General features: G+C 42.1%; 1 protein-coding gene across 1 annotated transcript in view; it reads right to left on the bottom strand.

Moving 5' to 3' along the window:
* Positions 1-25,264, bottom strand: part of RIOK3 (RIO kinase 3) — a 29,303-nt gene extending 4,039 nt beyond the window's left edge. Inside the window, 11 exon segments of the mRNA NM_001131783.1 lie at positions 1,464-1,553; positions 1,646-1,726; positions 3,607-3,766; positions 5,097-5,294; positions 11,020-11,147; positions 12,260-12,403; positions 13,908-14,017; positions 14,223-14,330; positions 14,424-14,569; positions 15,451-15,566; positions 25,028-25,264. Of these exon segments, the coding sequence (NP_001125255.1) occupies positions 1,464-1,553; positions 1,646-1,726; positions 3,607-3,766; positions 5,097-5,294; positions 11,020-11,147; positions 12,260-12,403; positions 13,908-14,017; positions 14,223-14,330; positions 14,424-14,569; positions 15,451-15,566; positions 25,028-25,090 (1,344 nt within the window). The 5' untranslated portion in view covers positions 25,091-25,264.
* Between the last annotated feature and the right edge of the window lie 2,689 nt (positions 25,265-27,953).

The raw sequence follows: 27,953 nt of genomic DNA, 5'->3' as shown, positions 1-27,953 counted from the left end.
TATCCCAACACTTTGGGAGGCCAAGGAGGGAGGATCTCTTGAGCCACTACATTCCTTCCCTCATTTCTCAACCATCAATTTTCCTACTTCCCAGCTGGACTATGCTCAGGTTCTAGTTGCTTTTCATCCTCTCACACATCCATCCTGCCTTCTGGATTTAGCTCGTACCACTGCACCTTCTATAGCTATAAAAATGAGTGCTATATATAAAACCACTTGGCATTGCTTTGAGTATGTAAAGGAAATACTTTCACTAAACCCCAGAAATTAAAAATTTCAAGCAGGCTCAGAGGTTATTTCCAATATGAAGTTACTCTATCCTTTAGAAAGATCATTCCTATCTGAATCTACTGCCAACAATTCATTTCCCTTAGAAATGCCAAACAAGTGTGACCCAACCCTGTGCTTACTAAATTTTACCTTATATATATATGTTTTGTTTTTTTAAGAGACAGGGCCTAGCACTGTCATACAGGCTGGAGTGCAGTGGCACAATCATAGCTCGCTATAATCTTGAACTTCTGGACTCAAATAATCCTCCTGCCTCAGCCTCCCTAGTAAAACAGCCTCCCAGTTAAAGCAGCTAGGACTACAGACATGTTCCATCACACCCAGCTACTTTTAAAATTTTTTTGTAGAGATAGGAGTCTCACTATGTTGCCCAGGCTGGTCTCAAACTCCTGGGCTCAAGCAATCCTCCCTCCCTGGCTTCCCAAAGTGTTGAGATTATAGGCGTGAACCACCATGCCCAGCCACCTAATCTTCTTACCCTGCTTCACAGTGACAGTGATCAGACACTGTCCCACAATCAAGACTGTCCCTCTTTTAATGGTAATAATGGCAGCAAGCATACAGGCACACCACATATCAGCTTCTGTTTAAGCACTATGCACACATTAAATGTCTACTCGACTGCTTATATACAAGGAGCCAAAACACTCACTTATTCCCTTTAACTTTTTTTTTTTTTTTTTTTTGGAGAAGGAGTCTTGCTCTGTCACTCAGGCTGGAGTGCAATGGCGCAATCTTGGCTCACTGCAACCTCCGATTCCCAGGCTCAAGTGATTCTCCTGCCTCAGCCTCCCAAGTAGCTGGGATTACAGTCACACGTTACCGCATCCAACTAATTTTTTTGTATTTTTCGTAGAGACAGCGTTTCACCAGGTTGGCCGGGCTGGTCTTGAACTCCTGACCTCAGGTGATCCACCCACCTTGGCCTCCCAAAGTGCTGGGATTACAGGCGTGAGCCACCATGCCTGGCACCCCTTGAACATTTTACCCAACTGTGAGACATGGCATCAATGAAATATGACAAATTGATCTTTATATCCTTGTCCTGAAAGCAGCCCATATCACTTCCATCAATTTCTAAGAATATGGTCCTCTTACTTATCTTAGGAGTGAGAAAAATACCTGCAGCTGTTACATCCAACAAAAAAAGGCATATTGGTTTACACGTCTACCTGCGAGACATTCCTGCAGTCCCGGAACAAGAACTCCAGGCCATGAGGGTGGGTAGGTTCTACTGACTGACTGACATCGATCAACCAGACCTATTTCAATACAGAACATGAACTGATGTATTTACATTTTAAATTTTACTTAAAGTAATTAAATCTGAATGTTAACAAAATGTTCTCCTCACCTTTCCAGCATGCCACAGCATGTTATACTCACTGAGGTCAGCATGGACAAGCGTACATTCATGATATAACTGCCGCATCAACTGTGAAGAGGGAAGGCACGTATTAGGAAATGAATAAATTAAGTGTTATTACTGATGATGACACCCCTGGAAGTTTTTTTTTTTGGAGACAGAGTCTCACTCTGTCGCCCAGGCTGGAGTGCAGTGGTGTGATCTCGGCTCACTGCAAGCTCCGCCTCCCGGGTTCACACCATTCTCCTGCCTCAGCCTCCCAAGTAGCTGGGACTACAGGCGCCCACCACCACTCCTGGCTAATTTTTTGTATTTTTTTTAGTACAGATGGGGTTTCACCATGTTAGCCAGGATGATCTCAATCTCCTGACCTCGTGATCCGCCCGCCTCGGCCTCCCAGAGTGCTGGGATTACAGGCGTGAGCCACTGTGCCCAGCCCCTGCGAAGTCTTATAGTAGAAATCAACATTAATGCATTTGTTTGCCAGCCTTAATAGAATTAAATAGAAAAGTTTCATCACTATTTAATCTCTTCCCCAGCCACCCCATCTCCCAAAGAGGCCAGAAAAACATACTCGATTTTCCTTTCAATGTTCACCTTTGGAGGCAGAGAAAGGTGGATCACCTTTCTAGCTATATCTTTAAAAATTAATTTGGATTAAAATTTCCATGTCTAGATCAATGGCTGCATTACATGACAGCTTCATGTGGAGACTGCATAAAAACTAGCACATTAAGTTTCTCCAGTGTTCAATTAAAACACAGAGGGATAATGTGTTTTAATTATTTTCTCAACCTAGAAGGCCCTCAGATTGAATTCAGTTGCTATTTCAAAGCATGTAGTTTCCTTGAGATTCCCAACATGCCTTCCAACTTAACACCTGCACTCCCTACTGTTTTCAATTTTCATCATCACTCTCTTATGATGAGACCAGACCTGCTTCCTTTCCTTCACTGTTAAAGCTGTAACATTCAATGGCTGGGTGTGGTGGCTCACACCAGTAATCCCAGCACTTTGGGACGCTGAGGCAAGAGGATCACTTGAGCCCAGGAGTTCGAGACCAGCCTGGGCAACATAGTGAGACCTGGTCTCTTATTTGAAAAAAAAAAAAAAAAGCCCCCAAAAACTATAACATTCATGAAAGCACACAAACTAATGAGGCACTTTCCTAAATGTACTAACAGCAAATTTTATTTAATGAAGTTTGGTGAAAAATAGCTTCATGCACTAATCCTAGCAATGACGACTTCCCTGGTTAAGTCTGTAAGTTTTCTAAAACTATGTAAGACACACACATATTGATAGAAAAACAACTCTTCAGTGTTAACATTCTTTCAAACTTCAACTTGTCTTTGTTATAGCACCTTGAAATAGCACTATTTAAGGAACTTGGGTTTGTTTGTTTTTTAAGAGATAGGGCCTTGCTCTATTTCTTGCCCAGGCTGGAGTGCAGTGGCACAATCATAGCTCACTGTTGCCTTAAATTCCCGGACACAAGTGATCCTCCCACCTTAGACTCCCGAGTAGCTGGGACTACAGGTGTGTGCCACCACGCCCAGCTAATTTTTAATTTTTTTTTTTTTTTTTTTTTTGAGACAGTCTTACTCTGTCACCCAGGCTGGAGCGCAGTGGTGCAATCTCGGTCCATTGCAACCTCCATCTCCCTGGTTCAAGCAGTTCCCCTGCCTCAGCATCCCGAGTAGCTGGGATTACAGGCACACGCCCAGCTAAATTTTTGTATTTTTAGTAGAGACAGGGTTTCACCATGTTGCCCAGGCTGGTCTCAAACACTTGAGTAGGCTCAAGTGATCCTACTGCCTCAGCCTCCCAAAGTTCTAGATTACAAGTGTGAGCCACCATGCCTGGCTTCTTTAAGGAAATTTTTTTAAAGTTGAGAGGAAATATTTTTTAAAGGTAGTGTGTGAATGCTTTTAAAAAGCACAACTTACATGAAGAGTCTGATAGTAGGCTTCTTTCATTTCTTCACTATTGAGCTTTACTTCTTTTAATTTAGGGGCTGGAACTTGATCACGGCCAATAAAAGACATAACTAAAATGTGTTTCTTCAGTAGTACAACTGTTGGACAAGGAATTCCAGCTCTCTGCATTCTATACAGAAAGAAATGATTCAGAATAGACAGATCAGAAGGAGAGAAAATATGTCATTTATTCAATAAATATCTAATCAGGGCCTGCAATGAGCTCGCACTATGTTCTACCCTGGTGATGTGGGAATACAAAGACAGTAAAACACAACCTCTGCCCGTAGAAAGCTCAGGGACTGATGGAAATGACAGACAAGTAAAGAGACAATTACAATTACGCACTGGCAGAGGTATGGGTAGGAGCTACAGGAGCATACAGCAGCAAGGATGGCTTATTAGAAGAGAGGTAGGAACAGGAATTAGCCATATGAAGACAGTGCAAGGGAATGCAGGGAGGTGTTCAAGAGCACAGTCCATTTGGGGAATGTATATCAATCAACATAGCTGGATCTGTGAGTAGGAGAAAGGGCAATGTGGGCTGAGGCTACAGAGACAGGCAAGCTCCACTATGGAAAACTGTTGAAGAATTTTAAGAAAGGCAGGAATTTCAGGAGTACAGAAAAGAGATTGGAGGACAGCGAGACCTTCTAGAAAATGATTCCACCTGGAATTAATTAATTAATTGAAAAAACTTTTTTTTTTTTTTTTTTTTTTGAGACAAGATCTCGGGAGTCTAATGTTTCCAGGCTGGTTTTGAACTCCTAGGTTCAAGCAGTCCTCCCATCTCAGCCTCCCAAGTAGCTGGGAGTACATGTGCACACCATGCCTGGCTTATTTTGGTGGGGAACTCTCAGAAGAAGAATTTTGTAACTGATATATATGAATAATTACCTTTGAAAGCAAATATCTTTAGAAAATAACAAACTAAAATTAAGCTTTTAATAAATTAAGATAATAGAAAGGTTTTTAATGAGAAGGATAATTACTGAATTTCTTGGTTGATAAAACAAATTCTTTGATAGAAAATAAATTGCTTAGAAAATTCAGATACAAGTATAAAAATTAAAACAAAATGTAATTTGATTGGTAAGAACTTACTCCCACAAAATTAACAAATTAAATGTAACAAACATTTTCTGAAACAAAAAAGAAACCACTTTTTTATGCTAAGCCTAATTGGATGCTGGAAGTTTTACTTCTTGAGAAAAGCAATTTGAAAATGGCATTTAGATATATGATAAAGTGTCTAAGGCAGAAAATGCCCACATTTCCCTCAAGCTTCATTGAGGAAATAAAAAAGAAAATGGCTTTTTCATCCTAAAAGTATGAATCGAGGTTATACACCTGGCCTTTCATTATTTCTATAAATGAATTTAAAAGAAAGCATGGATTTTTTTATCCTAACGCAAAAAGGTATTTACCCAAGATTACTTCTAGCACAATATTTACTTTACCTTGCAAGATTGTGCATTTCTTTTTCTGCCCACATGCGGATGATCTTACGTGGATTTAGTTTACTGAAGCGATCTTTAAACCTGAAATCATCTTTAATATATTTGTCACGATTCTTAAACTCATTAAGGGTTGTTTTAAATACCTTGATGGCACATTCTGTAGGTATAATTTTACTATCTTCCTTTTCATCCTCCATGCTAAGTGGAAGAAAAAAAATCAAGTCAGTACAAGTTGCCAGCTTACAAGTACAACAATTTCAAAATAAAGATTCTGTAACACTAAATTAGATCTACCTTCTCTCAGTGTCAAGTCTTGTTTTTTTAAGCCTTTAGGTTTTGGATCTTAATAAAGCCTTAGGTTTTGGTTTGATTTTTTAAATAAAATATACTTCCAAATAAATTGTCAACCAATTTTCAACCATCTATCACATAATGTTCTTCACTTAATGACTACGGAATCAAGCTTGAAATACAATGAAGACATATGCACTTGAAAATAGGCTACAGTCTTCCCAATATGGTTCAGGAGCAAAGTTCAATAAAAGCAACAAATAAAACAGCTTTTTAAAAAATAACTCTTTCACTCCTAGCAGACATAAAGGTGAATCAAATGGTTCCTGCCCCACAAGTCTGCAAGAAGTGGCAACAGAGAATAAAAGAAGTACATGAATAGGAAAGGTCCCTTTTCACTGGAAAGGTCAGGCAAGACTTCATGGCACAAGTGCCATCTGAAACAGAAACAGGACAATGGGTAGGATTTGAACAGCATGAACAAAAGCAGAAGCAGGAAACCACAGGACATGTCTGAGGAACAACAAACACTATAGTTAAGACTTGGCTGGAGAGAGAGAATGAAAAAAAATTGGAGCTAAAGGACAGGACAGAGGCACATCTGTGAAGAGCCTGGACAAATTCCTAGAGGTGGTGGGGAATCGCGAGCGTTTCTGTGTATGGCACTCTCAAATGCGTGCTTCATAAAGATCGAGTGAACGATACTGTCAGCATGGAAGGGCACAGGGACAGGCTAGAGGTGTGGGGTCGACTCAGGATGCTACTGCAACAGTCCCCCAATAGTGAGCTTCAGTCATGATGGTGGCAGTGGGAATGAAAAGGTGGATGGAATGAGAAACAATATTAATATTTACCTTTAAATATCTGATAGGATGTTAATCTGGGAAAGAAAGGAACTATATTTCCAAAGGAAAGAATCTGAATCAAACCTCCTTCTGTACCATATTCTCCCAGCTGACTCCTCTTCCATTTAGTCTCAAAAGGTTAAAGTCCTTCACCTGGTTCTAAGAAACCTCCCTTCTCTTCCTGGGCAATTTCACTTAGCCCCATGGCTCTACATATCATCTCTATATAGACAACTCCCACATTTCTTTCTTTCTTTTTTTTTTTTTTTTTTTGAGACAGAGTCTACTTTGTCACCCAGGCTAGAGTACAGTGGTGCAATCCTGGCTCACTGCAACCTCCACCTCCCGGGTTCAAGCTATTCTCCTGCCTCAGCCTCCTGAGTAGCTGGGATTACAGGTGTGTGCCACCACACCCGGCTAATTTTTGTATTTTTAGTAGAGACAGGGTTTCGCCATGTTGGCCAGGCTGGTCTCGAACTCCTGACCTCAGGTGATCCACCCGTCTCGGCCTCCGACAGTGCTGGGATTACAGGCGTGAGCCACCGCGCCTGGCCGATAACTCCCACATTTCTATCCCAGTCCTGACTTTCCCTAGAACTTCAGGCCCATTTATCCAACACCTACATGACATCACTTAGAAGTCTAACAGGCATCTCAAATTTAATATGCCCAAAACAAAACTCATGCTGAGTCCTCACCCTACCCTTCCCCAGGCTCTCACCTCATCAAACGGCACCACCACCAGCGGCTCTAGCCCAGAATCTATCCTCCTACACCCACTTCCAATCCAACAGCGTGTGCTGTTCTCTCTACCTTCAAAACACACACCAACGCTCTCCTACTCTTCACTTCCACTACCGCCCTCCCTAGTCCAACCCTTCACCATTTCTCACTTCAACTACTACAACGTTTTAACTGATCTTACTGCTTCTTCTCTTCTCCTCCTATAACTCATTTTCCACACAGCAATCTTTTGAAAATAAGAATCAACTCATAGCTTTGGTTCCAGGGCAGTCAACGAGCAGAATCCTTACCCTGGCCTACAAAATCCTACCTGGTCCAGCCCCTGCTTACTCCTCCAGCCCCTCTCTCCCATTCACATCCTATGCTCCAGGGAGACTGGGTTTCTTACGCTTCCCTCAAAGATACTAACTTTGCACCTGTCCTAAGGCATTAGCACTAGCTGTTCTCTAGTCCAGAATGCCCATCCACCTGATCTTTGATGTATCCTAGATGTGTCACTCACATGTCACTTCATTGGAGAAGCGTTCCCTGTCCTACTAATAAAGCTAGTCAGCCTGTCACTATGACATCATCCTATTTTAACTATCTGCATAGCACATATCTGATATTTTTTGTTTATTATTGTCATGGAGAGGGGTTGAGGATGGGGGAAGCACATTCCATTAGACCAGAGACCTTCCTTGTACCATTCATTGCTGTATCCCTAGTACCTGGAAGAGTACCTAGTACATGACAGCTGCTCAACTATTTGGTTAACAGATGACACAATTTTCAGGGAGACAGATTAGAGACTCTATTCAGAGAAGAAATCTCTAATTACTTAAAAGACATTATGAGGCAGAATAGGCTAGATTTTGAGATAAGCTCCTTTCATTGGACTAGTTTAACCACATAGTAGGTGAGGCCCTAGCAAAAATGCCATACAAGAGATCCCTTACTTGGAAGGTCTCTAGGATCAAGTCCAATTTATCAGATTTGCCTTGTCATTGTCCTACTACAAAAAGATCCTGTTTCTTAGCAAATGACACATCCCTCTGCCTAGCTTTTAAGGTCCTCCTTACCAATTTCCAGTTTGCTTACACCACTTTACTCCCTACTACCTCTAAGCACATGCCTTCCTAATCTTCTCAGTGCCTAAACTTCAACCCTCCCACCCTTAGCCTTTTTCTTAAAGAATTAAACATTACAGATGACCCTGAAGTGCCCTCTGATTACCATTCCCCATCTTAACTCACCAGAGGCAATAACTATCATAAATGCTGTATTTCTAGTCTCTTTTAAAAGATAATATGTAAGTATCCACAAGCATCTATAAACATCTCTGTAATTTTCTGTATGACTTAAAAAATTTAAATAGACGATATACTGTATATATATTCTGCAACTAGCTTTTTATACTCAACATTGGATTTTTTTTTTTTTTTTTTTTTGAGACGGAGTCTTGCTCTGTCATCCAGGCTGGAGTGCAGTGGTGCGATCTCAGCTCACTGCAAGCTCCGCTCCCAGGTTCACGCCATTCTCCTGCCTCAGCCTCCCAAGTAGCTGGGAGTACAGATGCCCGCCACCATGCCCAGCTAACTTTTTTGTATTTTTTATTAGAGACGAAGTTTCACCGTGTTAACCAGGATCGTCTCGATCTCCTGACCTCGTGATCCGCCCGCCTCAGTCCCTCAATGGATTTTTTTTTTTAACCTATTTTTAAAATCCAGCTTGAGATCCAACTTCATTATGATATCTTCCCTGAATGTGCCTGGCAATGATCTTGTTCTATTAACTATTCCTATCCCATATAAGGTCTCGTTTGCATAACTGGGTACTCTATTATGTAATTATCTTTCATTGATCATAATGGTTCTTACTGTAATGTTCTCCTTTTAGCTAAAGCTTGAGCTCTTTGAGAGTAAAAAATATGTTTTATATTTTATTCCCTGAGTAATCTAGCACAAATTACTGTTTGAATAATTGTTGACTGCCTGACAAACCTGAGAGTGACACAAACCAGAGCTTTGATCCAGGCACAGTGGCCCACGCCTGTAATCCCAGCACTTTGGGAGGCCAAGGCGGGTGGATCACCTAAGGTCAGGAATTTGAGACCAGCCTGGCCAAAATGGTGAAACCCCGTTTCTACTAAAAATATAAAAATTAGCCGGGCATGGTGGTGTGCACCTGTAATCCCAGCTACCGAGGAGGCTGAGGCAGGAGAATCACTTGAATCCGGGAGGTAGGAGATGCAGTGAGCCAAGATTGCGCCATTACACTCCAGCCTGGGTGACAGAGCAAGATTCCATCTCAAAAAGAAAAAAAAGAAAGAAAGAGCTTTGTGGAAAGCAAAACTCCCAGCCCCCTTGGTATAATACCTCCTTCCCTTGAGCATGTGTGGGATAGCCACTCCCTGGTTAGGTTATGTGGCAAAGGTGATGGTCTAGTCATTCCCATGATAACATCCCACTAAGTCTCAGTCTTAGCAGACTGGAGAGATTCTCTGCTGGCTTTGAAGGTGTGAGAGCTAGTGTGTGAATGGGCCTGTGAGGCGGCTCCATGGCAAGGAACTGCAGGGGCCTCAAGGAGTTGAGAGCAGCCCACTGCTGACAGCCAACAAGAAAGTGGGACCTCAGTCCTATAGCTGCAACTGAAAGGTGGCCAAGGGAAGAGGACGCCAAGCTCCAGAAAGGAACACAGCCTGGCCAACACCTAGACTGCAGGCTTGTGAAACCCTGAACAGAGAACCTAGTTAAGCCATGCCTGGATTCTGTCAACAGAAACTACGAGATAATAAATGGATGCTGTTTTGGCGGCTAAGTCTGTGGCAATTTGTTATGTACCACAGAAAACTAACAAACTTTTAAAAGCATTAACTTTTAGCTGTAGAAAACTGAATGTTCTCTAGTTTTGCTAACTTAGAAATGTCAAAGTACAGATTATGATACCAATTCCACCAGAAAGTGATCATTTATTATATTAGAGTATATTAAGTATAACAGGCTAGGCGCAGTGGCTCATGCTGTAATCTTGGCACTTTGGGAGGCCAAGACGGGTGGATCACCTGATGTCAGGAGTTTGAGACCAGCCTGGCTAACATGGTGAAAGTCCGTCTCTACTAAAAACACACAAATTAGCCAGGCGTGGTGGCGCGTGCCTGTAATCCCAGCTACTTGGGAGGCTGAGACAGGAGAATCACTTGAACCCAGGAGGTGGAGGTTGCAGTGAGCTGAGATTGCGCCATTGTACTCCACCCTGGGCAATAAGAGCAAAACTCCACCTCCCAAAAAAAAAAAAAAAAAAAAAAAGGAGTATAACAGAAAATGGACAAAGGATAAACAAGAGAGAAGACAACAAAAAGAAATATAAATGGCCAATAAAGCACTTGAAAAAAATGTACAACTTAATCATAATTAAATAAATGCACACCAAAATACCAAGATGTTACTTTTCATCTTTCACACTGACAAAAAGCATTAGATTTGATAATACTAAACACTGATAAAGATGAGGAAGGCCGGAAGCGGTGGCTCACGCCTGTAATCCCAGCACTTTGGGAGGCCAAGGCGGGTGGATCACCTAAGGTCAGGAGTTTGAGGCCAGCCTAGCCAACATGGCGAAACCCTGTCTCTACTAAAAATACAAAAATTAGCCAGGCGTGGTGGCATGTGCCTGTAATCCCAGCTACTCTGGAGGCTGGGATAGGAGACCTTGCTTGAACCTGGGAGGCAGAGATTGCAGTGAGCCAAGATCACGCCACTGCACTCCAGCCTGGGGAACAAGAGTGAAACTCCATCTCAAAAAAAAATAAATAATAATAATAATATACGCATTGAAAAAAACTGGAGAAGTCTATCCAAAATTATTAATGATTATCTCTGGGTGGTGGTATTAGGATGACTGTGTTTTTTATACATTCCTATACTGCCTAGACTTTCTACAATAACACTTTAAAAATTACTCTGCTTGCCATGCAGCATTATCTTTGATTCTGTGTAAATTCATTAATCTTGGGGAGAAGAGACTAAGTTTTCATATCATGGTATCATATTTTGCTCATTTACCTCCCTCCATATGCATGAAAGACAACAGACTCCTTTCCTGTACTAATACAGCCAGTGATTGTCTCCAACATTCCAGAGTTGACCATTTTATACATAAGTAAACGTGTCTTAGGATCAACTGCTTTTTCCTGCAAGAGATAAAGCACTGTAAGTGAAAATGACTGCTAATCACAAAATATTTTCTGAGCCACTTCTAGTAACTTTTTTTTTTTTTGAGACGGAGTCTTGCTCTTGTCACCCAGGCTAGAGTGCAATGGCACCATCTCTGATCACTGCAACCTCCGCCTCCCGGGTTCAAGTGATTCTCCTGCCTCAGCCTCCCGAGTAGCTGGGATTACAGGTGCCCGCCACCACACCCGGCTAATTTTTGTATTTTTACTAGAGATGGGGTTTCACTATGTTGGCCAGGCTGGTCTCGAACTCCTGACCTCATGATCCGCCCACCTTGGCCTCCCAAAGTGCTGGGATTATAGGCGTGAGCTACCACGCCTGGCCTAATATTTTTTTTTTTTTTTTACAGACAGAGAGACAGGGTCTCACTCTGTTGTCCAGGATGGAATGCAGTGACATGATTATGGCTCACTACAGCCTCGAATTCCTGGGCTCAAGTGATCCTCCCACCTCAGCCTCCTGAGCAGCTGGGACTAAAGGTGCACACCAACATGCCTGGCTAATTTTTTAAAACTATTGCTGAGACAGGGTCTCCCAGGGTCTCCCTATGTTGCCCAGGCTGGTCTCGAACTCCTGGGCTCAAGCGATCCTTCCACCTTGGCCTCCCAAGGTGCTGGGAGCCACCTCACCTGGCTTATTTACAATTTTTTTTTTTTTTTTTAAGGCAGAGTCTCAATCTGTCACCCAGGCTGCAGTACAGTGGCACAATCATGGTTCACTGCAGCCTCAACTTTTTGGGCTCAACCAATCCTCCCACCTCAGCCCCCCGGGTAGCTGGGACCACAGGTGTGTGCCACGATGCCCAGCTAATTTTTTTTGTGAGCTGGGGATCATCATGTTGCCCGGGCTGTTCTCGCACTCCTAGGCTCAAGTAATCCTCCTGTCTCCATCTCCCATCCCAAAGTAGTGGGATTACAGGCGGGCACCACGGTGGCTGGATTTATTTACATCTTTGATTTAAAAAGCCAATCTCATGAAAAAATACCAAACATGAAGTTTTTTTTTCTTTACCCAAAGTTTTCTAATATGAATCTTTCTAGTAAAGAAAAAAAAATCTATAAATCCTTACTGCTGTAGAATGCTCCTTTTTCTCATGTAGGCGCGCACTTCGACGTTCTTCTGAGTAGGCATGTTGTTTTAAAGCATTGAAAACATGGTTTGATAGTTTTAAATCCATTCCAATTCCATCTCCTACCTGAAACTCAGGTGCAAACTGCCAAAAAGAAGAATTAGCATCTAAATATTTTTAAATAGGGACGGTTAAAAACAAAAACAACCAAATGAGATTAGTCTTTAATTTCTTACTCAATAGATGATCACACTAGAAAACCAGAAATCATAGCTACTATAGAGAAAAAAATTAAATAACTCACAGAAAGAGGAGCAATACTATTTAAGAAATTACAACTCAAAGGAAGGCATTTATTCCAGGCATAGAAAACATCTCATCACATCCAAAACTAAGGTCTTTCGGCATGTGCATTGTACCTTGCTTTTAGCCAAAGGACACAATATTGAACTGTGAAGGCTACACCAAATCTTACCAAAGAAATACAATTTTGTAATTATTTGTGGAGAGTGGGTTGTTATAGCAGACTATGTTCACACCATGACAATTATGTTCTAGAACTGTGCAATTCAGTTAGGTAGCCACTAGCCACACTTGGATATTTAAGTTAATTAAAATTAAATCAAAAATTCAGTTCCTCTATTATACCACCCAAATTTCAAGTGCTCAACAGCAAATGTGGCTACCATACTGAACAGCACACATATAGAACATTTCCATTACCACAGAAAGTTCTATTGGACAGAACTCTTCTAGAATTAGATCTGGAATATTTCTAGAAATGATATAATTGCATATGTTTACTTAACAAGCATTTGTGCTTTAAAATCTAAATGTTTAATATATTATATTAACCACAATATTTATGAAGGATTTAGAATGCTTTTTTTTTGTTTATTTTTTTGAGGCGGAGTTTCACTCTTGTTGCCCAGGCTGGAGTGAAGTGGCACGATCTCGGCTCACTGCAACCTCTGCCTCCCAGGTTCAAGCAATTCTCCTGCCTCAGCCTCCTGAGTAACTGGGATTACAGGCATGCACCACCATGCCTGGCTAATTTTGTATTTTTAGTAGAGACGGGGATTTTCCCATGTTGGTCAGGCTCGTCTTGAACTCCTGACCTCAGGTGATCTGCCCACCTCGGCATCCCAAAGTACTGGGATTACAGGCGTAAGCCTCCATGCCCAGCCTAGAATGCTGTTTTTTAAAGTTACACTTTACTTCTGATTTTACACAGGTAGTTCAGGCACAAGATAACAAAGTCAAAACACACAAAAGAGTATATGGTGAAAAGTATTTCTCCCTCCCATTCGTATTCCCCAATCACCACCGTTATCTGTTTTTTGGGTAGGGATGCTATTTTATAGAGATATGATGAAGAATAAATGTTATTTTCATAATAACTCTTTATTAATTTTAGAATCAATGTGAGTCAAAATAGTTTTTCAACACTGTTATGGAATTTTATTCTGAGGTACTTTATATTTTCATTAATGTCTCAGTTTCCATGATATTGTTATATTGTTATCTAAAAATATCTTTAGAAAGAAAGACATTTTTAGAAATCTAAGGTATTATATTTAGAATCCTATTTTTAAAAGGTATTCAAACAAAACTCTAAATTCAGAGATAGATACTTTCTGTAACTTACATTTTCCATTCTTGCTGTGTTCTTTCTCCCACATACTACTTCATCATGTTTGGTGGTGATATCTTTTCCTTTTCCAATAAAGCCCTTTTTAGGAGTGGGAACCGGTTTTGCTAAAGGCAATTGAAATAAGCCAGGTATATAAAAATAGCAAAGACTACATTGCTGCATTCAACGTTGTCTGAAAAGACATTTGAATCTAAGAGTAAATTACCAAATGAGATTCAAAGAAAAATATAAAACTAAAAGAGTTCATTGAAAAGATTAGTCTTCCTATACCTCTATTCTGCTGTCCCCAGAAAGTAAAAGCTTTGGTACCTGGTCTGTAGGGATCATCACGAGTATCCTGCCAGTCAACCTCATCTTCAGAGCTATCGCTGTCTTCATAAGGATGCACTTTTCGATAATTTTCAAAGGAAATGGAAACTTAAGAAGCAAAAATAGTTGAAAATTTACTTAGGAGCACGTTATGAGTGTTTTCTACCACTCAATGAGGTTGTCACAATAAGGTTATAGTACCTTTGCTATCTCCATTGAATTTTTTTTCTTCACGCCTAAGCTGTGCATCATATTCTCTGTCATAGTCCATCTGTAGCATCTGAGCCAGCATAAGGTCACTGGAAGTATCAATGTTTTCTCCAGTAATAAATGGTCCTTCAGCAACACTATTCAAAATAAGGCAATATAAACTAATGTAATGTGCTTAAGTAAACAGAGGTTGCCAATTATGAGAGTAGGAGGTACCTTTTCCATGTTAAAATTGAACAATGGGAAAGAACTCTATCAAACCATTTACCTTCTCCTGTACAGCTAGCCTTTAGACCAATGGCATGCACCTGTGGGAGTACCAACTAGGATTAAGAGAACTGGGAGAGAAAGCTAAACTGAGACCTAGAATTCATTTGTTCTGAATGAAAGTATGAGGCCGGGTGCAGTGGCTCATGCCTGTAATCCCAGCACTTTGGGAGGCTGAGGCTGGCGGATCACCTGAGGTCAGGAGTTCGAGACCAACCTGACCAACATGGAGAAATCCCGTCTCTACTAAAAATACAAAATTAGCCGGACGTGGCGGCACATGCCTGTAATCCCAGCTACTCGACAGTCTGAGGCAGGAGAATCACTTGAACCCGGGAGACGGAGGTTGTGGTGAGCCGAGATTGTGCCATTGCACCCTAGCCTGGGCAACAAGAGCGAAATTCCATCTCCAAAAAAAAAAAAAAGAAAGTCTGGATGTTTCATTCATCCATAATGAAAGAACAGATACATATTCATGAAAAGATAAACTACAAACACTTGATCAAAACTGTACCTCATCTAGTTCAACTGCGGCATTAACACGATATAACTAAAACCCACAGAAACAGTGGTTTGTCCAAGATAATAATGAAAACCAATGCAAAATCAGGACCAAAATTCAAGTATCAGTGGACTCTCAATATGGTGCTTTCTTCTGCATTGCTTTTTCCAAACCACTTGTCATGACAATTACTCATCAAATCCTAAAACTCTAAGTTGCTAGATAAAGTACTTTGTGAATTTTACTTACGCAACTTCAGGAAAAATGGCAGCTTCTTCTTCTAACTGCAATTCTTTGGCCAGCTGTTCACTCATTACATCAGCCAAAGAACAAGATATTGTATTTTGAGGGATAGCCCATGGACACTATGAAAAAAGAAAAAAGAACAGCTCAATTCACCATAATGAAATAAAGTACCTCTCATTTTACAAATAATGTTACATTTTGAGAATTAAACTATGTCGTTAAAAACCAGAAATGAATAACTAGCTATTTGCAGAAATCATCTCAAAAGTAAAAATATCTCCCAGGTCAAATTTATTCAAGGATATATGTAAACTAAAACAGCCAAAAGCACTTTCTAGCCTGCTAAGTAGGTATATCCTTAAAGCTGAGGGGAAGCATCAGGCCCACTGGCATCCCCCCACTAGCCAATGAGTTCATGTAATTCCTCTTGTTCCAATCCTTGCTCACCAAGCTACTTTCTGCTTATAATCTGATTTCCCAAGTGGATTTTCTTATAGGAATAGACTATACCAACTAGCACAATTTGAAGCTTAATGAAAAGTTATATCTCATTCTAATTTAAGCATTGAGTCATCTAAGTGTACAAATTATGTCAGCCCCACTCAAAACATCTTAGGATATGCTAAAACAAAACCAAGAACAGGCCAGGCGCAATGGCTCACGCCTGTAATCCTAGCACTTTGGCAGGCCAAGGCGGGTGGATAACCTGAGGTCAGGAGTTTGAGACCAGCCTGGCCAACATGGTGAAACTCCATCTCTACCAGAAATACAAACAATTAGAGGGCTGTGGTGGTGCGTGCCTGTAGTCCCAGCTACTCAGGAGGCTGAGGCAGGAGAATCGCTTGAACCCAGGAAGTTAGGGTTGCAGTGAGTCGAGATCGCACCACTGCACTCCAGCCTGGGCGACAGAATGAGACCCCCTGCCAAAAAAAAAAAAAAATAGCAAGAACAAAGAACAAATTTTTTTAAAATTTTATTTTATTTTATTTTATTTTTGGAGACAGTTTCCTCTGTTGCCCAGGCTGGAGTACAGTGGCGTGATATCGGCTCACTGCAACCTCCACCTCCCCAGGTTCAAGCAATTCTCCTGCCTCAGCCTTCTGAGTAGCTGGGATTATAGGCATAAGCCACCATGCCCAGCTAATTTTTGTATTTTTAGTAGAGATAGGGTTTTGCCAAGTTGTCCAGGCTGGTCTCGAACTCCTAACCTCAGGTGATCTGCCCGCCTCAGCCTCCCAAAGTGCTGGGATTACAGGTGTGAGCCACCAAGCGTAGCCCCAAAATTTTATTTCTGAACTTCAGAAGCTGAGAAACAGGCTCTTAAAACAATACCAATACACACAGTAATATTCTGTCAGACCCAGTTGACCTTCCTCAGTGACATACTCCTGCTTCAGCCTTCTTGAAATCAAACTGTAGGTTTATTTCAAATTCATAATTTCTGAGGGGCAAGACGCTTTACTTAGCAGCAGCAAATGATTACATTTTATAGCCTACTGATTAAGACCTTTACTATTTAGTAAGATGCCTAAGCATCTCCCGAACTTGCCCAGCTCTTTCCATCCCTCTTCCATAATTCTACTCCAAGGTATCCCATTCGCTGGGTTACTTTCAGAGCATCCTAAGGAATCTTTCTGCTCTCAATCTTGGTAGTTTCCATTCTTCACACTGTAACACAGTAATTGTTCTAAAATGCAGATGTGATGGGTTCCATCTCCTTACTCAAAATCTTTTTTATTGTTTCCCATTGCTTTTAGCATAAAGTCCAAAACTCATTCCTTAACTACTATTGAGTGTCTAATTTAGAATATAGCATAAAATGGTATGTTTTAGCCACAAAATTATTTGATCAAGTTCAGCCAGTATAGGCCCTCTAGTTGGTCTAAAGGCCTGCTGCATGACACTGAGAGACAACTGGGCAAGTGACCTTTGTTCAGGTTCCACAGTACTGACATTCAGTAATTTACTTAGCTCAGGCTGTTTGGGTGGAGCACCTAAGGGCGACAAATGATAACTATATTTATGCCTGAGTGAATGAGAATCAAGTTTTATCTAGTCTCACCCTGAGATTGAGGAAATACACCTGGTACCTAGCACATACCTACAACACACTATCACAGAACTCTTCCAGCCTTCTGTAAGGCCAGATTTGGGAGAGAAGAAGAGGTTTCCTGAAGGTCTAGTGTGTCTTTCATTCACTTAGAGCTTATCTGTAATTGAGTGGAGAACTCTCCTGGTAAGGATTTTAAGGTCTAGAATCTTGAAGCTTTCTATCATCTGGAGAACATAGCTAATTTTTTGGCCTCATGACTCTGCTGACTTCCTTCTGTATCCTCTAGGTAGAAGATACCATGCTGTTTAGCCTAGAAATGTTTCATCTGATCAGTTTCAAAGTCCAGGTTCCAAAAGGCAGGTGACTGTCTAACTCAGAATTCTCAATCACATTTGGCAATGACTAACAGTTGCATAACAGACAGTATCTGAATATTCACTACATTTAAGTCACTTGGTTAAATATACACAACTTACATAGATTACTTAAATCACACAATTGAGTAGTTGCAATCCATCCCCATTTTATGGATTTTAAAACTGAGATACACAAAGGCTTTTCTTTTAACCCAAGAAAACATCATAGACGGAAGTACCAAGCTCTGAACCAAGGCGATGCCAGGCTGCACTCTTAGCATTTTGCTATACAGCTTCCCTATCATCTCACCCTGAAATGTGTGAAGCAAACTGCCCTACTGACTGCAATATAAAATCCAAATTCCCCACCCTAGGCAACACAGCAAGATATCATCTCCACAAAAAAAATTAAAAACTAGATGGGCACAGTGGCAAATGCCTGCAGTCCCAGCTACTCAGGAGGCTGAAGTAGGAGGAGGATCATTTGAGCCCTATGATTGTGCCACTGCACTCCAGCCTGGGTAACAGAGTGAGACCCTGTCTCTAAATAAATAAAATCCAAATTCCTCAGCAAGGGATGCCCTTTACAACTTGCCCTGACTTATCTTTCCAATCTCAACCCTCATCTATCCTACACTCTAGTAACACTAATTATATGCCAAAGATGGCATACTCAGGCCGTGCACAGTGGCTCACGCCTGTAATCCCAGCACTTTGAGAGGCCGAGGCAGGCGAATCACCTGAGGTCAGGAGTTCGAGACCAGTCTGGTCAACGTGGAGAAACCCCATCTCTACTAAAAATATAAAAATTAGTATTTTTTATACTAATTTACACTACAGGCATGGTGGCAGGTGCCCGTAGTTCCAGCTACTCAGAAGGCTGAGGCAGAAGAATCGCTTGAACCCAGAAGGCGGAGGTTGCAGCGAGCCGAGATGGCGCCACTTCACTCCAGCCTGGGTGACAGAGCGAGACTGTCTCAAAAACAAACAAAAAAGATGGCATACTTTCCCCACTGCATGCCTTCACACATTCCTTTCTCTACCATTGGTTTTTCTTCCTTCTTTATTTACACCAATTAAATGCCACCTCCTCTATAAGGCTGTCTCAATGTTATCAAAGTTGGACCCTTTCCTTTGTGTTCCCATAGCAGTATGCAAACACTGTTAATGCAGAACTCATCACTGTATTAGGGTTCATGCATTAGCCACAATAAAGCATGAGCCCCTTGAAGGGTAGAGACTTCTCATCCACCCTCAGAGCCCAGCATAGAGCTTTGGATATAAAGAGGCATTCCAGTATTTCCTGAGCAGTATGTGCCAAAAGAAAACAATGGAGTGATTGGCAGCAGGGGTCTGATGCCTTTCTACATCCCTACTAATCTAATGTCCTTTCCCCCATCTTGGAAAGTCTGCCCTTTTGCCTGCCCACTTCTGAGGTTTCAACTCTTTTGCCATCTGTCAATTAATTCTGCTAAGGTATTAAAGTATTAGCTGACAATTTGTTAGAAGAGGCAAAAATGACAGGCAGGAATTTTGTTATTTTGAGGCAGAGATTGACCTATTCACAGATACACTGAATCAGAAAGGGAAACAAGTAGAGACCTCAAACAGCACCAAAGCACCCTTGCTGTCCACTCCTACTGACCCTAGACTCGAGAGACTATACTACCCTCTACCAGCTCAACTGGTCCACTTCATACTGAGGCAACTTCCTTGGGTGAGGTAAATAAGTAAAGATTTCAGAAAGGCTGCCACTCTCATACTTTGAAATCACACCCAAACTCTTCAAGCCAACAATTAAAAGGCCTCCATACACTTTTTCCAGGCTGTGAGAGGGACAGCTTCTGGGGTGGGGGGAAGACGCACTGCGTTTTCCCTATAGGCACAGTGGTTTGCTATCCCACAGTGGTTTGCTATAATTAGGTTTGCTATCCCAAGTGCTCAGAAAATTTACCGCAGGCCCCTCCTATGAACAGGTACCATAGGTTGTATGTAAGGGAATCCTCTGTCATCTGAGACTCTTCAGTAAACTGCTCTTTGTAAAAAATCTAACAAGATGGGGGAAACGCCCTCTATAATCTTGCTCTGTCCTAGCTATCCAAAGTCATTTCCTACTATTCCATTCATCAATACAAACTCCCTATAGTGTCACAATCTGATGGGACACCCCATACAATCCTTTCTAGTCAGCGATTGTTCTTCAAAGGACATCCATCAAGCTTTTAACCAGCCTCTTGGTTCTTTCTTTCCTGTTGCTAAATAACCCTAAGACCCACCCTGTTTTCCTCTCCTTTGCAAAACCGCCACCACTGAACTCTGTTCCTTGGGGTTCTTCACTACTATCGCATTCTCCCCCACCTGCCTGGCTGCACATTAGTGGGGAATCATCTCCCTTTCCTTCTACTTCCTAAAGATATGATCTTCGCTGCTTGTATCATTTTTTTTAAAGGTTTTCTGCAGACAATTATGGGTAAAGAATCAAGTAAAATTAAAAACAGCAGCCAGGCGCGGTGGCTCGCGCCTGTAATACTAGCACTTTGGGAGGCTGAGGCAGGTGGATTGCTTGAGCTCAGGAGTTCGATACCAGCCTGGGCAACATAGTGAAACCCCGTTTCCACTAAAATAAAAAAAAAAAAAAAATTAGCCAGGCGTGGTGATGCACACTTGTAGTCTCAGCTACTCTGGAGACTGAGGCACAAGAATTGCTTGAGCCCAGGGGGCAGAGGTTGCAGTGAGCCAAGATTGCACTACTGCACTCCAGCCTGGGCAATAGAGTGAGACTCTGTCTCCAAAAAAAAAAGAAAACCAGCAAACATGAAAGAGGCACACAGTAACAAAAATTCAGTCCTCTACTGGAAGCGAGTCAAGAGAAACATAACCTACAGGAAGGTCTCCTTTCTAACCATACAGCTAGAAGACATAATCTAAGTAGAATATTTAAGTAAGTAATTTTTCAACTCAAGACAAGTGTCTCTGAAAAAAATAATCTGGGACTACATAACAACACTAATCCATTTTTAAAAATTTTTTTGGTTTTAGAATAGTCTTACTTTTAAAAAACTAGAAAAAAACCGCCAAGACAGTACAGTTCCCAAATACTACACTTGGTAGTTTATCCTATTAACACCTTGCATTGGTATTACACGTTTATCACAATTCACGAACCAATATTGATACATTATTATTATTAACTAAAGTCCATACTCTACTCAGATTTCCTTAGTTTTTCTCAAACATCCTTTTTCTGTTCCAGGATCCCATTCAGAATACCACATAACATTTAGTTGCCACGTCTCCTTAAGCTCCTCTTAGGCTGTTGAGTTTCCCAGACTTTCCTTGTTTTTGATAACTTTGACAGTTTTGAGGAATACCGCTAATTTATTTATTTATTTATTTTACAACTCTCTATCAACAGAGCTACAGACTTCCTCACTTTTGCTTACAGTTTGCCAATCCTCCCTTCTTGGAACATCCCCTAAAATTCTTTGTCCATAATAGTAGTTCAGCATTTTGTAACTTGCACCCTGGTACTCTGGGAGAAGGATCCCCAAGACCCATTCAGAGGGTCTATGAAGTCAAAATTTTCATAATAGTAATAATACATTATTTGTCTTTTTAACTCTCATTCTCCCAAGAGTGTGGAGTTTTCCGGAGTCTACATCAGATGCGATGGCATCATCACTGATGGCCAATGGAACGTGTGCTTGGTATTCTCGTGTTTTCTAAAATTTTCTAAAGAGTAGATTTAAGATATAAATGCATTTTTAGATATTTAACCCAGTTTGTTCTCTGTATTTCTACTATGCTCTTATTACCCACCTTCACTTATATCTGCTACAATCTACTTAGCTGTGAGGATGGATTTTCTTCAAATACTTCAACCTTACAACAGGTTGAATGAAAAAATAAGATAGAAGAATCTAGATATCTTCTAATAAGTCAGATGTTAGAGATTTGCAAAAATATAAAATACTGTTCACTAATTTTTGTTTTCAAATATAGTTTTCTTTCGGCCAGGTGTGGTGGTTCACACCTGTAATTCTAGGACTTTGGGAGGCCATGGTGGGAAGACTGCTTGAGGCCACACGTTCCAGACCAGCTGAGCAACACAGTAAGAGCTCAACTCTTTTTTTTTGTTTGTTTTCTTTTTCCACTTTTCTCACATGTTCTAATCTATTTTTTTTTAAGTTTTCTTTAAATATAAAAATGTTATTTATGTTAACATATGACTTTTCTTTTTTTAAAGCCAGCCAAATTTAGCAGTGGGGAGGTTGTATATCAACTTTAGTGACACTAATGTTAATAAGTTCTGATAACCCACTACCATCAGACTAGCATGACTTTTAAATGACTTAAAATTTTTCTATTTCTCAGTTTTAATTTCAGGTTGATAAATATCAATTGATATAATCAATGTAAACAAAAGACATTTGGGGTCCTTAATTTTTAAGAGTATAAAGAAGTCTGGGACGGGCGTGGTGGCTCATGCCTGTAATCCTAACATTTTGAGAGGCCAGGGCAGAAGGGGGTGGGGTACTGCTTGAACCCAGGAGTTCAAGACCAGCCTAGGCAACATGGTGAATTCCGATCTCTACAAAAACTACAAAAATTGGCTGGACGCGGTGGCTCACACCTGTAATCCCAGCACTTTGGGAGGCCAAGGTGGGAGGATCACAAGGTCAAGAGATCGAGACCATCCTGGCCAACATGGTGAAACCCCATCTCTACTAAAAATACAAAAATTAGCTGGGCATGGTGGCGTGCACCTGTAGTCCTAGCTACTCGGGAGGCTGAGGAAGGAGAATCGCTTGAACCCAGGAGGCGGAGGTTGCAGTGAGCTGAGATCATGCCACTGCTCTCCAGCCTGGTGACAGAGCAAGACTCCGTCTCAAAAAAAAAAAAAAACAACAAAAATTAGCTAGGTGTGGTGGCACTGGCCTGTAGTCCCAGCTAATCAGGAGGCCGAGGTGGGAGCCTGCCAGGTCAAGGCACAGTGTAAGCTGTGATCATGCCACTGCACTCCAGCCTGGGTGACAGAGTGAGACCCTGTCTCAATTAAAAAAGAAAGAGGCCAAGGTGGGCGGATCACGAGGTCAGGAGATCGAGACCATCTTAGTTAACATGGTGAAACCCCGCCTCTACTAAAAATACAAAAAATTAGCCAGGTGTGGTGGCGGGCACCTGTGGTCCCAACTACTCGGGAGGCTGAGGCAGCAGAATCGCTTGAACCCAGGAGGCGGAGCTTGCAGTGAGCCGAGATCGCACCACTGCACTCCAGCCTGGGCAACAAAGCGAGACTCCATCTCAAAAAAAAAAAAAAAAGAAAGAAAGACACTGGGCATGGTGGCTCACGCCTGTAATCCCAGCAGTGTGGGAGGCCGAGGTGGGTGGATCACTTGAGGTCGGAGTTTGAGACCAGCCTGGCTAATACAGTGAAACCCCGTCTCCACAAAAAAAATACAAAAATTAGCTGGGCGTGGTGGCGGGCGCCTGTAATCCCAGCTACTCAGAAGGCTGAGTCACAAGAATTGCCTGAACCCGGAAGGCAGAGGTTGCAATGAGCTGGGAGCAAACCACTGTACTCCAGCCTGGGCGATAGAGCGAGACTCCGTCTCAAATAAATAAATAAATGAGAAGGAAAGAAAGGAAAGAAAGAAAGGAAAGGAAGGAAGGAAAGAAGTCCTGACGAAAAAGTTTTGAGAATCCTTCCATTTTTCAAAACCCTCCTCGAGTCTTCACCTCTTCCATGTAGGCTTCTGTAATCACTTTGGTTTTCCAAAAGGTTAAAGAAAAAAAGGATTAATGATAGTACTTTCAGCCTGTTTCTAATTGTTCTGCCTTCCAAAACACTGTCCTCCCCATACAGCGTCTATAAATCCCAGAAGCATTTTTGTTGCACAATGAAAATGGAATTTTATAGTTCTGATGATGTACACTTAGATAAAAATATGACTGCTAAATAGTTTATTATCGAATTAGTTTTGTAAGTGAAATTTGTTCTGAGATTAGGATGTATTCTGAATAGAGTTTGTCTCATTTGACATTTTTACCAGCCTTTGCCAATGCTTAACTGAAGAACTTTAACAGAGTATATATTTATAATACTAGTCTGTCTACTGATTTCATCCTTTTATGTCTGCTAATCTTGACCTTGTAAACAAGGTCTTAAGGAAAAATACACAAAATAACATGTAGACGTAACCACATTTGCCAATGCAGTATCTCAGATTCTTCCAACAGTTGTATGAGAACTTTTACAAAATTAACTTTCGGTTACCTAATAGCTAATTATTGACCCCTTTTCCTGTTAAGGCCTAGCCTAAAGATCTAGTAAGTTTCACAGGTGACCTTTTAATTGGGAACAAATATTCTGTGTTAGCATGTAAAGAACAATTATGAAACTAAAAAAGCTAGACTCCTTCACAACCTTAATTTGTGGAACAAAAAATCCCAATGGAAGCACTCTGCTCTCAAGCAGACCCTCCATGAAGTGGCAGAAAAGTATTTTCATCCATATAATCAAAGTATCATGAAAAGGACCTGCCTGGAAACCAGAAAGCAAATATGAAATAAAGGTCTTTAGTTTGCTACTCTATGAAAAAGTTTAAACGTCAAAGCTTAGGCAGATAATGAAATTCATAAGCACTTTACAGACCGTGGTGCGCACTTGAATTTCAGCGTCGAGGGAGGAGGGTGCGCCTGGGTTTTATCTTTTACTACTTCAAAAACAAGAAATTTCCAAACTGGGATAACCACACTTGCCAAATTAAGTAAACAGCTTCCTAAACCAACTTTCTGTCTGGCTAGCTGTGTATTCGGCTGACTCACTTGGCCAGTGAAAAACAAGATCGTGCTTGTTTCCCCTCCAGTATCAGGGTGTGTAAGCCAGTTCTGCTCAAATACATGCTACGGTGATACAGAAAGTACGCTGAAGAAATAGAGAGCCCTAACCACTCAAGGTGGCCTTTGGGAGATCCAGCCGCCCTCCGCCCCTCTTTCCGCTCCCTCCATCCCCATCCCGGCACCCACGCGGCCACTGCCTCCTTGCCGAGGTGGGCGGGGTCCCGCCCCAGAACTTCCCGAGTCGCCCACGAAGCCGCCCTCTCCGAGCTTTCCGAGAGAACCAGCCCATGTGACCGAGGCAGGTACTCCAGCCTCGTCTGCTATTTACCTTGCTGGGTCCCCAGGCCGCTGCCGGCCCGGGCTCAGGCGATGCCACTCCTACCAGATCCATTCGAGGATGAAGGCAGAGACAAGAACAGAGCAGAGAGGTGGCAGGACTGGCAGCAGGCTCCGCCGAGGAGACAGGCGGGGCAGGGGCGACTGGCTGCTGATGCCGGAGTGGAGGTGACAGATGGCGGCGACGGCGGCGGCCGCGTCCGGAACTGGATCTCTCCTCTTCCGCCCTCTTCGCTAGGACAGTCGCTTGCAATTGGCCGCACGCCCCTAGCTCCTCCTTAAGGCACCTTTCCCCGCCCCCGAGCGAGCTACTTCCGGCCGCTGACCGCCGGGCTCGGGGAAGCAAGGATTAGCTGGCAGTCGCTTGGGGTCACGTTGCCTGTGTCCGGCAGGGCAGGGCAAGAACTGGGTGTGGCTTCCTTTGGCCCAGGCTCTGCCCTGTCCCCGCACTGCCATCTCCTTCTTTCCTCCTTGGCACCCCAAAAATTGCCGCTGGATCTAAACTAGATTAGATTGGTGGATCGTAAATAAATAAACAAACTAGGCTCTCTCTGTTCATTCATTATTTCCTGGAGCAGTTCCAAACTGGGATGACTTGGGAGACAGAAAACGGCAGGTTTATAGAGGGAAAGGGCCTGGAGAGGACGGTCGGAGTTTGTGGTTGTTGTTGTTGAGGGGCGGGGCGTGGAATGCGGAAAATGTGTAAAATGTGTTACGTAACAGTGAACAAAAATAAGACTGCATAATAAAACTTTTGATTCTGTATTTTGTAGAGAGATTCTAATAAAATGACCAGATAAAAGATAACTAAGCATTGCATTTCACTTAGTATATCAATGCACTGTTCAAATCTTTCATTAACTTTTTAGTCCTCAAAATTACCCTGAGAGCTAAATTCTGTCATTATCTCTATTTTACTGATACTGAAACTGAGGCACAGAGAGGTAAAGTAATTTAGTTGAGGTCACACAGATAACAAGTGGCAAAGCTAGTAAGGGGTGAACCCAGACAATCGGTTTGGGAACTGGACTGGCTGTACATTATATTTTGACTATAAACTATACATTGTCTATATGTTGTATATTCAAACATTCTAGAAATAGATACTGAATAACAGTTTCCCCTAAATCTCAGTTCCGAGTCAGTATCTCTAACTGTCCTTACTTGAGAGACCTGGGTTACTGATCTTAATGATTTCCATTAGCATGCAATCTTTGCCTCTTTTCCATTCCAGGTGAAAACATGTTCTGAATCCTCCAAACACTCCTACTGCAATAAGGCAAACTATAGCCATAAGATAGGGTGCAGATGTGTGCTTGGCAAATGTTGCCTATATATGTGAATGTGTGTGGAAATTGTGTTCCTTCCTAGTGTTCAAAGGATTATAATTGGAGGAGAAATAGTTTGAGAAAAATGGGTGTAACTATTAATAGAAATGGACTTCTCAATTCTGGTTAGGAAAAAATAGGAGAGGGCTGGGCATGGTGGCTCATGCCTGTAATCCCAGCACTTTGGGAGGCCAAGGCGGGTGGATCACCTGAGGTCAGGAGTTTGAGACCAGCCTGGCCAACATGGTGAAACCCCATCTCTACTAAAAATACAAAAAGCAGCCGGGTGTGGTGACACGCACTTGTAATCCTAGCTACTCAGGAGGCTGAGGCAGGAGAATCACTTGACCCTGGGAGGTGGAGGTTGCAATTAGCCAAGATCATGCCACTGCACTCCAACCTGGGCAACAGAGCGAGACTCTGTCTCAAAAAAAAAAAAAAGAAAAAAAAAGATTAAAAGGAAAAGATCAGACCAGAAAGAAAGGCTGAGATGCCGTGTATGACAAAAATGTGCCAGTGAGAGACTATTTGGGGGATATATCAGAAAAGGACAGGAAGTCGAAAATAAAACTAAGAATCTGAATATTCTTTTTGTTTTGTTTTGTTTTGAATGTAAAGGAGAGAGGTCAGATCTTTTTTTTTTTAACTTTGTTCTTTTCTTTTGAAACAGAGTCTCGCTCTGTCGCCAGGCTGGAGTGCAGTGGCATGATCAAGGCTCACTGCAAACTCCACCTCCTGGGTTCAAGTGATTCTTCTGCCTCAGCCTTCCAAGTAGCTGGGACTATAGGCGCGTGGCACCGCACACAGCTAATTTTTGTACTTTTAGTAGAGACGATGTTTCACCATGTTGGCCAGGCTGGTTTCAAACTCCTGACCTCCTGATCCACCCACGTTGGCCTCCCAAGGTGCTGGGATCACAGGCGTGAGCCACCGCGCCCGGCCGGAAGAGGTCAGATCTACCCAGATGTCAGGAAGGATTCCTTAGAGTAGATGACACTTGATCTCAGCCTCACAAGATGACCAGGCATTGGTGAGATGGGCTGTAAGGTGGAGCGGGGCCTTCTGTACAAGGGGAGAAGTTTTCAGGTTACCTCGGAAAAGGCCAGGTGGTTTGGCATGGTCAGATGTAGGGTTCAACAGGACAAAGTGAGAGAATGGGTTGGACAATGCAGGAAAGGTCCAGGTCCAAGAGTTTTTTTGTTTTTGTTTTTGTTTTTTGAGATGGAGTCTCGCTCTGTCGCCCAGGCTGGAGTGCAGTGGCATGATCTCGGCTCACTGCAACATTCGCCTCCGGGGTTCAAGCAGCAATTCTCCTGCCTCAGCCTCCCGAGTAGCTGGGACTACAGGCACGTGCCACCACACCCAGCTAATTATTATTATTATTATTATTATTATTATTATTATTTTCATTATTATTTGACACTGAGTGTCACTCTGTAGCCCAGGTTGGAGTGCAGTGGCGCAATCTCGTCTCACTGCAACCTCCGACTCCCAGGTTCAAGCGATTCTCTGGCCTCAGCCTCCCGAGTAGTTGGGATTACAGGCGCCTGCCACCACGCCCGGCTAATTTTTTCTTTTTTTTTTTGTATT

This window comes from Pongo abelii, chromosome 17 (assembly GCF_028885655.2).
Source record: "Pongo abelii isolate AG06213 chromosome 17, NHGRI_mPonAbe1-v2.0_pri, whole genome shotgun sequence".
Lineage (NCBI taxonomy): Eukaryota > Metazoa > Chordata > Mammalia > Primates > Hominidae > Pongo > Pongo abelii.
The sequence above is the reverse complement of the archived record's forward strand: the minus strand, read 5'-3'. Positions and strand labels throughout refer to the sequence as shown.